Source organism: Phyllobates terribilis, unplaced genomic scaffold, assembly GCF_046119375.1.
Source record: "Phyllobates terribilis strain yellow unplaced genomic scaffold, ASM4611937v1 Scaffold_8__6_contigs__length_399053987, whole genome shotgun sequence".
Classification (NCBI taxonomy): Eukaryota; Metazoa; Chordata; class Amphibia; order Anura; family Dendrobatidae; genus Phyllobates; species Phyllobates terribilis.
In genome coordinates, this window is record NW_027362768.1 from 110,489,452 (window position 1) to 110,505,074 (window position 15,623).

General features: G+C 41.0%; 1 protein-coding gene and 1 long non-coding RNA gene across 3 annotated transcripts in view; one reads left to right on the top strand and one right to left on the bottom strand.

Annotated features, from left to right (window-relative positions):
• The window catches only part of LOC141156816 (uncharacterized), a 91,134-nt gene that overhangs the window by 65,226 nt on the left and 10,285 nt on the right, over positions 1-15,623 (top strand). The gene's annotated exons all lie outside the window — the stretch shown is intronic.
• The window catches only part of ARHGAP29 (Rho GTPase activating protein 29), a 121,580-nt gene that overhangs the window by 12,220 nt on the left and 93,737 nt on the right, over positions 1-15,623 (bottom strand). For both annotated transcript variants that reach the window (XM_073643223.1, XM_073643225.1), the window contains 6 exons: positions 13,045-13,182; positions 12,804-12,868; positions 10,957-11,067; positions 8,746-8,826; positions 6,991-7,179; positions 6,598-6,735 (listed from right to left, as the gene is read on the bottom strand). In XM_073643223.1, coding sequence (XP_073499324.1) covers positions 6,598-6,735; positions 6,991-7,179; positions 8,746-8,826; positions 10,957-11,067; positions 12,804-12,868; positions 13,045-13,182 — 722 coding nt within the window. The remainder of the gene's footprint in view (positions 1-6,597; positions 6,736-6,990; positions 7,180-8,745; positions 8,827-10,956; positions 11,068-12,803; positions 12,869-13,044; positions 13,183-15,623) is intronic.

The following is a 15,623-nucleotide window of genomic DNA, read 5'->3' on the forward strand; positions in this document are numbered from 1 at the left end:
CTTTCTTCTTCTGGACTGATCTTTCATCTTCAGTTCATAGAAAGTGTATTCAGTGAAGATTTTCCCATTACTGAGATAAGAGATGACAGTTAGTGCATATAAGATTCTATGGAGATGGGTGGATCTAGAAGCAGGCACATACAGCAGTGGCGAACAAAAGTTTTGCATTTTTTTTTTTTTTAAAGGGCGATTTGTTTTTTTAAAGTCAGTTTGGTTGTTGTGATGCCATTTCCCTGTTGATGAATTGAAAGTGCATGAAGTTGTCATCATGCAAGATCTTAATTTTAACCAAAATGCTTTTGAATATAGGTCATTTAATTAAAGAAAACTGACTGCCAAAATTTTTGCATCTACTATTTATTGATCACATCATAGAGAGTAATTCATTGCTTACAATGCCATAAAGTAGTATTTTGTAGCATAACCTCTTGCTTTAACTACTGCACCACACTGACGGGGCATTGAAGACATCTTGAGGGGTCTTGCTCCACACCATTTACAAATCTGCAAACAATTCGTCTTTATTGCTATGGGTACGGGCCCCAACTCATCCCAAAGGTGCTCTATAGGGTGTAAATCAGGTGATTGGCTTGGCCATTGCAACAGGCGAACATTTTTCTTTGCTAACCAATTTTTGATTAAATTGGATGTGTGCTTAGGATCTTTGTCTTGCTGGAATCTCCATCCCCTGCCTACTTTGGTTTTACCACATGGCAGCATTATATTCTCCAGTATATCCTTGTACATGGTAGCATTCATATTTCCATCAATTCTATGCAGAGGGCCAATGGAAGATGCAGAAAAGCAGACCTAAACCATGACATTGCCACCACCATGTTTCACTGTAGGTGTTTGCTACCTTCCATCATTATGTTTTCCAATTGGGTGGTATATATAGTGGTTGCCATCACTACCAAACAGATTGAACTTGGATTCATCCAACCACAACACCTTAGACCAATCTGTCTCTTTCCATTGGCAAACTCGATTCGGACCTTCCGGTTCTTTGCAGAGATGAAAGGCTTTTTGTCTGGAACTCGTGCATTCAACCATCACACCACAGTTTGGCGACTCACTTTGACCCCATATTCTTCGTTCAAGTGGTAAATCTGTACAGCACTTTTCTGGACATCAGATACTGACTTTTTCTTAATAACGTGATAAACTCTGGAAATAGTTTTCCGTGGTCGTCCACTTCTAGGTTTGTCAGCTGTTCCATAACCTTCTTTTTCTTTAACACACGTCACACTTGACTCTGACAGCAGGTGAATTCCATAGCTACCTCTTTTTGGCTTCTGCCTGACTTCGCTCTCAGAATAATAAGCTCCCTGACATCTGGTGATAAATGTATCTTTGTCTTTGCCATGTTTTAATCTAAAAACAAACACACAAAAAAATAAATAAAATATTTTAGGCAAAATTTGACTACCCATGACAAAATATGCAAAACATTTGGCCCAGCAAATGTTGAAAACTAACACATAAAGGGATAAAACAATGTCAAACAATTTTTGTCCTTCTAGCTGACAACCATTTGCTTCCGGTTTACTAAAATCTCCAGGAAAATATCATCACAAAAAGCAGACAGAAGTAATCTTTTAAACTTTTAAAAGAAAAAATGCTAAAACTTTTGTTTGCCACTGTACATTCTGCTACAAGTTCTCCTGAAATGACAGTTACCCTAACTTTTTTTTATTTTAACCATAGACTCAAAGTGTAACCGCCATTTCAGGAGAACTTGCAGCAGAATGTGTGTTTCTGCCTCTAGCTCCTCCTCTCCCCTCCATAGAATGTTATGAGCACCAACTGTGATCTCTCCTATCAGCAATGGGAAAATCAATCTTCACTGAATACAGATTTTATCCATGAACTGAGAATGAATGATCAGTCCAGGAGATGAAATTAGCGAATTTCTCTGATAACATATTAGTTGCTTATTTTCATCTGTGCTACTGATTTATGGGGGGAAAAAAAAAAAACAATTACTCTAACTTTCTAATATAATGATCAGTTTTAACCCATTAGTCCAAAGCCTTACACCATTCTTCATATGTCCCCCACTAGAGAATGAGGATACCCCACACTGATCATTCAGAACCAATGACTTAAAATACTGTATGATCTTTGATATTACAGAGCCTTCTTACCCTTTGCAGAGAGGGGGCAGTATTATTTAGACACAACCTGTTATCTGCCCCGAAGTACTAAACTTTGAAGCACTTCCATTTTAAGAGAAAGGCACTCGAGGATTAAAAGATTGTCAATCCCAGTAATAAAAGACTCATTCAGCGAAATAATTAACTTATTACAAGAGAGAACGCTGGTTCAACAGTCACAGCTCGGGCGCACACAGGCTAGATTTGTTGTACAAGGCCCTTCACTATGGCAGGAGAGCCGAAGACAATGTCCTAAGATACCAGAAGTGAGGGGCTTTCTGCCGCTGGACGGCTTTCAAAAAGAAAGCTACTTTTTATTCCAACTCTGGATGACGGGGAATCATGTTAAGACCAAAAACTTGTTTTCATCTTCCCACCGAAGGAGATGAAATAGGCAAGATCAGAACGGTCGTCCGTCTTCAAAGGAACTGAATGGCGTTTACTACAAGACCGGGCTCATCTTGGGATTATAAAGGGGGAATGAGAAGGTTCTGGCAAAAAGCCTTTTTGGATACATGCACCAAGGAGAAGCTTACCGCACCCGCACCATCTAACCCCTTCCCTGCTGACAGTTCTGTCGACACTACAAAGCCGCACAAGCCCATTGAAATGCCCGACTCAACAAAAAGCCACTCCGCACCAGCTCTCAATATATGATTATCAGAGTCCATGTCTGTTTCATACGTCTGCCATGTGTGCGCATAATTAACAGTGGTCATTATACGCTACATATTCTGCCACCACCATAATCAGGCGCCTCCTAAAAAAGTTTGAACCCCTTAATGTACGATGCCGAATATATACATCATGCAGCAAGTCAGGGAGCATAAAGCATTATAGCCCCACCCCCCTGAGGAAGCATGTATAGGCGAAACGCTATGTGTTGATTTTAGTTAGCTTTAGTGATACCTGTGAATCTTATGAAAGATGGCTATCCAGATGATGCTGCACTGATCCATGGACTGCAGCCAGTATATAACTAGTAATACAAATAGCAAAGTAGATAGTAATCTAAAACGTATAGTTTAATAATAAAAATACAGGTTTACTACTGTAATTTTAAATTTCTACCATTTTTTAAAGAGAACATACTAAAAGTCATTTTTAATACACCCCTTTGACTGGGTCTATTTACCCTCTGGGTAATTTGGTAGTAAAAGCAGGCTCAGGAGCTAAACCCACTCCAAACACAGGGCAGATTCCCATTGTGAGAGATAGCCGGCGTTTCCTTCTAAAAGCAGCATTGGGGCTCCCATCTGCCCACCCCATGCCGTAATTGTGGGGTGCAGATGGGATTCCATAGTGCTATTGATCAAACGATTGCAAGACTTTGTAAAAATATAAAATACAAAAATGAAATATGGAATCACTCCTTTTTTCCCCAGTTAAAAAAAAACAAAAACTAAAATAATAAAAATACATACATTTATAATATCACTACATTCATTTAAGTCTAATCTATCAAAATATAAATGGTTTCATCTATGCGGTAGATGTCTTAAGAAAAAAAAAAAACTGAACCGCCATAATTGTTTCTTTTTGCTGAGGCATTTTCCATAAATAATGCAATAATAAACGATCAAAATGTAGTATGTACCCCATAAAAAAAAAGAAAAAACCGCCATCTCACTGCAGAAAAAACAAACCTTCACACAGCTTCATTGACAATTTATTTTTTTTTTTTTAAATTGATGTCCTCAGAAAATGGAGAAACAAATCAAGTCTTTCACAAACTTTTTTTTTTGTAGCTTAAAAAAAAAATAAAAAATTAAGTATACAAGTTTGGTATTGCTGTAAATGTACTGGCCTGAAGAATTTTCCTGCCGGGGCAATTTTACTACATAATTTAATTGATAAAAATAAACCCAAAACACAATGGTAGAATTGGATATTTCTTATTATTTCACCTCACTTGGATTTTTTTTTTCCCCTACACTATATGGTAAAATGAATGGGGTCTTCCAAAATTAGGACTATTACCGCAAAAAAAACAAGCCCTCTAAGTCAATGTAAAGAAAGAAGAAAAAAAACATTTCTAAAGGGGAGGAAACAATGAAAACACATATGAAAAATAAGAGGTAAAAAGAATTCAATAAAAAAGAAAAAAAACAGGTGGGCACGTACAGCGCGTACTTCGAAAGACAACAGCAGATCAAGCTACTTTTCTAATCATATAAGTCGAGGTGTGTTCTCCTAAAGGGTTTTTTTAAGAGCCGCTGTCCGCTGGAATCTCCGCTGACTTGTAAACAGGCATTTCTACACAAACTAATGCGAGATTCCCTCGGGTGAACAACTTCTAATACTTGGAATTGATGGAATGATTGCGGTACATGCATGTTTGTATAAGGCTGGTTTCCCACAAGTATAATATCATTATGGCTCCGTGCAGAAGCCTTATATATTTACTGTCAGACGGGACTGGATTCCTTCCTGTGAGATCACGAAGACAAGTCCAAACTGTTCTTTGGCATCAGCTTACCCGACCTCACAGCTAGGAAACTGGTCCCATCACGGGCTCGAAATACACGGCTCCTCCAAGGATCTGTAACCGGTTTATGAAAGCGACCTCACAAAACTGGAGAGGTCTCCCAGATATAATAAGGGCATGGTCAGCAGACAGATGGGGACATTCTGGAGACCCAAGAGGATACACCCATGTAATCAATAGACCACGTAGACGTTGACGATTACAATGGAGACTGTAATGCTTCCCTATGGTAATCTCAAATCAATAGTTCTTTGACACTGGCAGATTTCAGGCCATAACGCTGATCGATGATACGACAAGTCTATATTGCTTATGTAAAGGCCCTACTACATACCGTATAGGGATGAAAGATCATGAATACGATCGTTCGGTCTTCATGTAGTTTGCATATTGTCAGCAGCACATTCGCTATTTACATGGTAAGATGTGCTGCCGACAGCAGTCAGCTGATCTATGCCATATCTGCATGGGTTAATCGTTGGCTTCTTACAAAACACTCCCTAACCTGATTATGTGCCCATGTAAAGCAGACTTAAAGGGACTGTGTACTATTTGGGCAACTTCTTCTTAAATACTGAGTCCCGCAGTAAAGAACAACAGATACTCACCTCCTGCACCGGTGTCGTTCCAGCAATGTTGGCGCCGGGCTCCCCAGGACTCGTGTGAACATAATGGGCTGCAGTTCTCATTTCTCCTTTGGGTACCTGTGCTTCATCCAATGATAGTATGAGCACAGCAATCAACCAGTGGATCGACATTTGGGCTTAGGAGTGAAAGATTAGCTCTTCTGGGGAGAACCAGATCACACATTGTGGTTGTACATACAACTTTTCCCCCCATCTCTTGCTTGACTTTGATGGACTTTTCTCTTGTTTTAAACCTTATTAACTATGTAATTTCATATCTCCTCTGGATGTCCGTGTTTTGTCTGAGGAAAGTATGGGCAAAGCAGCCCATAAGTGGCCGTAAATAGACACCCCTTGACGAAGCTTGATGTGAAACGCGCGTCGGGTGTGCTCTCTTTGATTGTTAAAAAGTGTACTCCTTGCCACTGTGCATTACTATCATTATGTGTACTTTCATGTGATATCACTCTCTCCTTATTTACCAGTATGTATCATAAAGGGCATTAACTTATACAGTAATGGCCATTTTGGCTTGTACCTTTTGAGTATCCTCAATATTGTGATTACATACAATACATCCCTGTATTGATTTGTATTACTCATACAAGGAAGTATTGTGATTATAACTTACCTACCATTAGTATTTTAGGTCTATTTTTAGGTTTTAATTATTGTGTTATCCAATAAAGAATAATTTTTTATTAATTTTGAGTCTTGCACATTTCTATATAAGTATTCTTGAATGTATTGGTGCAGTTTGGCTCCGTATATATAGCTCTTTAGCAGATTTCATATCTTCAATGGGCGCCTGTGTTTTGTCCAAAGAAAGTATGGGCAAAACAGTGGCCGCTCATAGGCTGCAGTGCTCATGTGGCATAACCACATTACATGAGTCCCCGGAAACCCAGCGCCAACATCGCAGGAACGGCGCCGGTGTGAGGCGAGTATACACGAAGGAATACATTATTTAAGTAGGGGTTGATCAAATAGTGGAGAACCTCTTTAACACTACGACATGCATTTTACAAAAAGATAAGTAGCAGCAATCTAAAACTGGGTTGTACAAAATGGACAACACCATGACTAAATTATGATAACTTCAGGGTTGGCATTGACAGGTCTTCTGAGAAACGGTCCAAAAATAATCATATTGGTGAAATAACCCTGTGCCTAATCTTCTCCACAGTGGTTCCAATAATCTAGTACATCATTTCGACCATTTTTATCTCCATACATATTCAATCATCTAACTTTTTTGATGTCACACATTGCCAACTACTAAAGACTTGAGAGCAGTGAGACGCCAGCTCGTCTGTAGGACACTTACGGCCTTTAGGGTGAGATCACACTGGTAGACGAGCTCTCGGATCTGCGTTAATATTTCACTCTTCACGTTTTCCATATCTATTCTCTTCTCTTCCACCTCAGCTACACAAGACTTGTAATATTCTTTAGCCTCTTCAGCCTAGAAAATAGAGATCAAGTCTATTAAGACAGGTAAAATGGAATAATCTTGTAGCCCAATGTTATCCAGAGGGTGCAGGCAGCCATTTGCCTTTCCTTCAGAAAACCAAGCTGACTAATGTAAATGATGGGGCTTAGCTACATGTAAAATTACAAGAACATATCAAATTAAATTTTTTTGAGAAGTTATAAAATTGATCATGGGATTGATTCCTGTGCGATTATTTTTTTTTTACCACTCCCCTCCACCTCGCACCTTCTGTAAGGCTTCTTCCTCCAAGCGTCTCCTCTTCTCCACTTGTTTGTTCCCATCTTTCATGAGTCCTCCAGATATACTAAGCTGCTCCTCCTCAGCACGGATTGTGCTGGATTTTGCTTTCTCATGTTCGTCTTGCCTTTGGACATTCATTAATTTGGCTTTCCGAAGAGCAGTTTCCAATTCTTGCTGCATAAAATAATATCAGAAACCACAAGGTGTAAAACAAAAATACCACTGTAATCCTATTGTATGACAAAGGAAAATGTAACAGGCTCTATGAGATTAGGGAATCTGTGCAATGCCCAAAAAAGCTAAAGAAAAGGGCAAAATAATACTCAAAATGGCCCCAAAAAAATGTGTCCTGCTCTAAATGTTCACAGGTAAGGACAATTGTTAGTGGAAAAAGTGAGCACTCAAGTTTAGAGGATATTGCCAAATCCCACATATCTCTAGGTGATGGGCAGGCTTGGACTGGCCCACTGGAGAAAGGGAGAATCCTCCGGTGGGCCACCACCCTCTTTATATGAGCAGTACTTGGCACAATATACTTGAATCACTATGTACAGACAAAGGCAGAATCTTATTCATTTAACAATCTACCCAAATCATTGCCATAAAAATTTGTGATTGAGGATAATGTCACATTTGCATGAAGCTGAAAAGTGGGGCCCTGGAGTTGATAACTGGTGGGCCCTTGGCACCCAGTCCGACACCGGTGAGGGGTAAGGTGTCTGACCTCTAGGAACACCGATGCCGACAATGAATGTGAGGGAGCACAGTGATGCGCCTCTCCATTGGATGTGCAGGGAACAGTAGCCAGCCCCCATACGCTTAAATAATGCTACTTTCACCTGAAGCAGGTGGCCAGGTGACCACTATGCAACAACACACTAACAGGTCCACAACCCTGTAACAAAGCAGCAGCTCCTTCATTCTCAGGATCATGACTGTTCCAGAAGTTGGAGCTTTAGGAGATGTGATAACCCATTTAAGATGAGAGTCTATGAGGGCTCTCAAAGCAGCTCTTAGTGGGTACTTCACTGCAGTTCTAGGATGTTTCCCATACACTGCACACAAAATGCATTCCTGCTCTTCAATCCTTAGTTACACAGACAGATATAGCAGCAGCATGGAGAACATTATTCAGCAGTACTGAGCAGTGTAAATGTGAATCTCGCTCTGGGGTGAGGTAAGAGACTTGTTAGAGAACTCAGCTTAAGCTGTGTCTCCCTCTGCTTGTTTCCTCACTATGCTCATCCCTCCTCCCCCCTCAATAAAGTATGATAGGTGTAACCTGACACCTCACTGTGCTGGCAGTCCATCTTGTGTTGATCAGTCCCCCCCCTCCAAGAGTGGATGGGGAGTTCAGGAGGCATGGGAATGAGGAGAAGTGGCTCATAAGCAGAGAAGAAAGCAGATTTCTTGTTGAGATATATTACATAGTTTCTTATATTAGCCTGTACTATTGTTTTATGCACAGTTTGTTAACAAACGGAATGCAGCTCATAGGAAAAGTCTAATGTAAGATTACCAACATCCATGGCTATACAGACACAGTTTGCAGTAATCAGATCTTAGACAATGGCTCATTGTGTTACAATATATTATAACAGAAAGTCCATTTTTCTTGTGTGGCTACTAGTTGTAATGTGGGCACAAATGCAGAAAACACAATTGTAGTATCAGCGGCAGATGAAGCCTGAAAATCAAGAAAGAAGGAGCAAAAGAGAATTGGAACTCCAGTGTACGAACCATTTTCTTCTGTTCTCTCTGCCACAGATCTTTCATTTCCTTCCTTTGTCTGTCGAGCTCCGATCTTCGGGCTTGAAGAGGCTAGAGTCAAAGTAAGACTATTATGAGCCTGTACATGAAGCGTGTATATAACAATACGTGCCGGAGCGTATCTGGATCACAATCCACGGTCGGCTACAATGAGATTTCACAACCTTTCTTTCACCGAGATTTGCAGCGCACAGGGGTTAATTCATCAGAACATCCCCCTTTTTATCCGTTTTCATCTGACAGCCATGTGTGCACCTACAGAAGCCCCAGCAATCAGTCACGCAACATATAAATATCTATAAGATATGTTTGACATGATTATAAAATCAGTGAATGCTGCCAGTATGAGCTCACGAGGAACAACGCTCCATAAGACACCTTAAAAGGGAAAGTCCAGTTAGGGGTATTCCCATCACCAAGATCCTATCCCAATATGTAGTTGGTATAATAATAATAATAATTTTTATTATATTAATATTATATTATTATTAATGTAGCATAGTTCTTCTGATTTGCTATGTCACTTACCCCATGTGCAGGGCATTGCAGTAGCTTAGGTATCCACGGTTACGACCAATAACAGTTGACTGTCACTATATGAGTGGTCGTAACCATGGAAATCTAAGCTACTGCAATACCCTGCACATAAGGTAAGCGACATAGCGAATCAGAAGAACGACACTACATTTCTAATAGGAGGTATTTGCTAATATTATTATTACACCTACTATATATTTGTATAGGATCTTGGAGATGGGAATACCCCCTTAATGTTTAAATAAAGCTTTTCAGTTAAACATTTAAGAAAGCTCATTTGTTGGGAGAGATTATTTTTCAGCAAGCATAAAAATAATCACTCTCGGCAGCACATTGTCCTGTGAAAACGGGTGATATGCCGCCGATAAAATGATATTGTATGCACACGATTATTCTGTGCGCATGGGAGTGTGATCAGCCTATCTAAACAGATCATTTAATGACCGCTGCTTAGTTTGCATACAGATGATCGGCGGTCGTTTACGGGCAGAGGTCGGACAGTCTAAATACAGCCTGAAACTAATATATAGTTATTACAGGATAAACCATTCACAGTAGATAAAAGACACAGCTCTCCTCCTTCCCTTCCCTGCACAGTGACCACAGCTAGAAAACTCTCCCATAGATGACTGCCCCATAGTTATGTACAGAAAATATAAGACAAAATTCTATGATTGGAACAAAAATTGTTTTTTAACATTTTTCTATGGTAATTTAATTAGCAAAAACTAAAATCCAAGTGATCCATTTCCATTATACTTATGCTACTTATCGGAGACGACTACACGAAAAGCGAGTGAGCGATTTCCACAAAGAAACGACTCTTTAGCTCACCGTCCTTCGGCACCGCCCGTAGATTATCGGTAGTAATAATATATGGCCGTTTGACATTAATGGCAGCGTACATGGAGTATTATGTGACATTTTCAGTGAAATTAAAGGGGTTGTCCAGGCTCAAGACAAAAGTCTGCAGTCACTCTATGTGACAGCACGTGGTGCGAGCAAGTGGTCATGTGACTGCATGTCTGCAGTTTGTATACATGTGGTCATGAGGCGACTTGTCCCATTTGGCTTCTCTGAATTCACTTCTATTTAGAGAAACCGACCGAGTGAGTCTAGTCGGCATGTGGCCGCCCACTCGAACTGGCAATCCGTCTAGTCGGCATGTGGCCGCCCACTCGAATTGGCAATCCGTCTAGTCGGCATGTGGCCGCCCACTCGAACTGGCAATCCGTCTAGTCGGCATGTGGCCGCCCACTCGAATTGGCAATCAGTCTAGTCGGCATGTGGCCGCCCACTCGAATTGGCAATCTTCAAGCAGTCACTCCAGACTTTTAGCCCAAACATGGATACCCTCTTCAATCAGCGAGCAAATACAAAAAGGGGTCTGATCTCTGTATAGAGTAAGCATGTGATCTTCTCATGTGTCCATGACCTCTCAGAAGATTACATTTATTATTCCGCCAAACAGCTAGATGAATCTTGGAACAGGGCAAACATCTCGTTGGTAGAAATATGCAAAACAAAGTAAAAAAACAAACAAACAAAAAAAACCTTTCCCTTTCCAGCTAGGATTATATGGCAGACGGTTACCACGCGCCTCCCGTATGCACACAATGGCGGCATACCTGGTCTACGTCTCACCTGGATGAACTTGTTGCTCTGGAGTGCACTGATGGTTTGGAGACACAACTGGCTGCAGTCAATGTCATTCTGAAAAGCAGTTGTGAAAATTGGCTGGAACGGCATAAACTCCTGAAATGAAAACAAACAGGACGCGGTGAATAGATTTATTCATGTAGGTGCCAAGTTGGACAGATCTGCTGATATTCGAGGACCCGCTGCATGGCAACAACTGGGAAAAACAATCTCACAAAGGGCAATATTGAGTGAGGCGGCAGCATAGGGTGATGGTATGAAGCCGCAGGCAGCAGAGGACTGGCGCTCTTTATAAAGGACACTGAGCAACAAAACGTCTAATAAGCACGTTCTTTACAATGATAAAAAGAGAAGCCCGGTCACGCCTGACCCTATATTACATTGTGTAGCTAGATTTGTCCATAACCACCATTCTAAGATGAAGATTACATATTAGTGGCTTTATATAAACTTTTGTAAGATCTCAGATGGGATACTGGATAATTCATGCTCTGGCGGTTCCCCGGTAATCTTTGTTTAAAAAAAAAACCAGCATGGCAAAGCTGCAGCCAGTCAGTGACCTCAGCAGTCACATGTCATACACTGAACGGCTGCAGCGGCAAAGTAAACAAACTCTGGCGGGGGACCACTGGGGTAACTTCACTCAGCTGACGGGAGAAGAGTTGTGGAATTTCGTTTGTTGCTGTTATTTTATAACATTTGTTAACAGGACGACCCCTTTACCGGTTTTAACACTACGGATCTAACACTGGACCCTCGGGGGTTCTCCTAAACTGAACTTAATGATCACCGTAGTGTGCCAACTTAAAGAAGTCTTCTCCACACATTTTTTCCCCTCTTAGTTATGCGATGGAGCGCAACAGGACTTATCGATCGCCATCTACCCTGGTTTTCAGCGCTGCTCCGGTCCGCTTCCGGCCCACATTTCTTGAAAACAGACTAGCTATAACACACAGGCATTTGTGTATGGAGCAGAAGTCATTTTGTTAACGTAAATCTATGAAGCCTCGTTTTAGTGCTGATAGGCATATATTGGAAAAGAAGTATCGCCCTACATGCTGTGAGCCTGCAACACTACAGAGTGGGCATGTGGGCCGGAAGAGGATCGGAGTGGCGCTGCAAACCAGGGAAGATGGCGATCGGTAAGCATTTATAACACTTTTGCATTGCTTACCATAGATAATGAAAAGGGTTAAAAAAAAAAAAATTACAGAGACTTCTTCTTTAAAAGGTGTATTTGGTTAAGACAAGGATAGGTGATGATTTTTAGATCAAAGGGGGTGTGACTACTGGTACTGCCCCTGATCACCACAATGGGGCACGTTTATCTCCATTAGAATAAAGTAGTAGAGCGCCTGCTAAACCGCCACTCCATTCATTCCCTATGGGAGTGCCAGAGAAGGGAGATTAGAGTGCTAAGGCCTCCATAGGGAATGAATGGAGCTGCTGGCGAGCAGGCGCACTGCCGCTCTATCCCAATGAGGATCAAAGTGCTCCGTTCTACCGACTGGTGGCAGTCCCAGTGGTCCGATCCGGTCAATCTAAAAAGTTATCACCTATCCTATGGAAAGGTAATAAAGTGGTGTTCTGGTTGGAGCAAGTCCAGTTCGAGAGAGCAGCAGAAGACCAGCTCTTACCTCCAGAAAACAGACATTACAACTTGGGTACAATATGGCTTCCTAAAAGAAATCTAGCAGGAATACAACGTAAGCCGGGCTAACATCACTGATTTCATAGTGTTTATTTAAGGATGAAAGGTAAGTAACTGATCAATGATATGAAGTGCAAAATTATTGATCGTTTACAACATGTTCATGTGAACAGAGACCAACCTGTGGGCCAACAATGGATTTTGCCGTTTCAGCCATCTTTGCGAGATTCCTAGCAGCTTCAGCTTCTGTAATGGAAAAAGGAAAAAGCAGTGATACAGATTCTGCTAAAAAGAGAAAAGTGACGAAGAATAGTCAGTGGAACAGGCGGTAATTGAGAAATCACATTACTGACAGTCTGAAGCACAAGCCTGGCAACAGATTTCATTCCAAAGCTCATTAGGCTCCAAGAGAAGGCACTCACCCACATTAAGCCTCTTCTCTACCCAGGCCAGTATGTCCTTGGTGTATTTTGACCATGCTTTAGCATAAGATAAGGCAGATTCAACACCGCTGTCAATCTGGAGGAGCATGCTGTCCACTTCTTCCGCTCGAAGATGCCCTGAAAGAATCATAGGATGGGAAGATTAATTATTCCTATCAGAAGCCCCACACTGGCTCCGGGGAGCGCCGGCTGACCGGCAACGCTCAAGTTACTCTGATCTTGGATAGTTCTTTAATGCAGCTTGACACTAAATAGGATTGACAAGGATTTTAGAAAGAAAGGGTCAGAGTCACAAGCAACTACGATGAGCCCGTCACCTGCCATATGACCATTGTTATTCTTGCATGCCCACACATCAGACACAGAGTGTGGCATTTTTTTTTTACATTTCTTTCTCAGATCGCAAGCAAGTAAAAACACACTGAATTCTTTAAAAAAAAATATATAAAAAATATAATGCCCTTGAATCATGAGTGAGTGCTCATGATCCATACCTTTAAATGAGAAGGTGTGTCCAAGCTTTTGGTCAGTACTGTATATATACACACACACGTATAGATATATGTGTATGGATATATGTGTGTGTGTGTGTGTATATATACATACACTGTCTATACATACATTATATCTATACTTACATACACTATATCTATACATACAGTACAGACCAAAAGTTTGGACACATTCTCATTTATAGATAGATATAGATATATCTATATATATATATATATATATATATATATATATATATATATATATATATATATATATATATATATATATATATATATATATATATATATATAGATGGGCCCCAATATATAGAAAGGATATAAATGAGCTTGAAAAGGTACAAAGGAGGGCAACAAAATTAATAAGGGGAATGGAGGGACTGCAATACCCAGAGAGGTTGGCAAAACTAGGACTATTCAGCCTGGAAAAGAGAAGGTTGAGGGGGGACATAATAAATGTGTACAAATATGTTAGGGGACAGTATAGAGATCTTGCCCGGGATTTGTTCAAAAGGAGGGATATTACGGTAACAAGAGGGCATTCACTAAGACTGGAAGAGAAAAGGTTTCAGCACCAGCATAGGAAGGGGTTCTTTACGGTAAGAGCAGTGAGAATATGGAATTCACTGAGTGAGGAGACGGTAATGTCAGATTCACTAAACCAGTTCAAGCGGGGACTGGATGCTTTTCTAGATACCAGGCAGATTTCTGCATATACTTAAAAATAGAATAAAATAGTAGGTTGATACAGGGATTTATTCTGACTGCTGGTTTCAGAGTCGGGAGGGAATTTTTCCTCAGGTGAAGATTGGCCAAATCATTTGGGGTTTTTGCCCTCCTCTGGATCAACTTTAGCAATTACAGAACTAACAGGTCGAACTTGATGGACGCAAGTCTTTATTCGGCTTTACTAACTATGACTAAAGATTTTTCTGTATTTTCATGACTATGAAAATTGTACATTCACACTGAAGGCATCAAAACTATGAATTAACACATGTGGAATTATATACTTAACAAAAAAGTGTGAAACAACTGAAAATATGTCTTCTATTCTAGGTTCTTCAAAGTAGCCACCTTTTGCTTTGATGACTGATTTGCACATTCTTTGCATTCTCTTGATGAGCAACAAGAGGTAGTCACCGGAAATGGTCTTCCAACAATCTTGAAGGAGTTCCCAGAGATGCTTGGCACTTGTTGGCCCTTTTGCCTTCACTCTGCGGTCCAGCTCACCCCAAACCATCTCGATTGGGTTCAGGTCTGGTGACTGTGGAGGCCAGGTCATCTGGCGTAGCACCCCATCACTCTCCATCTTGGTCAAATAGCCCTTACACAGCCTGGAGGTGTGTTTGGGGTCATTGTCCTGTTGAAAAATAAATGATGGTCCAACTAAACGCAAACCGGATGGAATAGCATGCCGCTGCAAGATGCTGTGGTAGTCATGCTGGTTCAGTATGCCTTCAATTTTGAATAAATCCCTAACAGTGTCACCAGCAAAGCACCCCCACACCATCACACCTCCTCCTCCATGCTTCAAGGTGGGAACTAGGCAAGTAGAGTCCATCCGTTCACCTTTTCTGCGTCGCACAAAGACATGGTGGTTGGAACCAAATATCTCAAATTTGGACTCATCAAACCAAAGCACAGATTTCCACTGGTCTAATGTCCATTTCTTGTGTTCTTTAGCCCAAACAGGTCTCTTCTGCTTGTTGCCTGTCCTTAGCGGTGGTTTCCTAGCAGCTATTTTACCATAAAGGCCTGCTGCAAAAAGTCTCCTCTTAACAGTTGTTGAAGAGAGGTGTCTGCTGCTAGAACTCTGTGTGCCAATGACCTGGTCTCTAATCTGAGCGGCTGTTAACCTGCGATTTCTGAGGCTGGTGACTCGGATAAACTTATCCTCAGAAGCAGAGGTGACTCTTTGTCTTCCTTTCCTGGGGCGGTCCTCATGTGAGCCAGTTTCTTTGTAGCACTTGATGGTTTTTGCAACTGCACTTGGGGACACTTTCAAAGTTTGCCCAATTTTTCGGACTGACTGACCTTCATTTC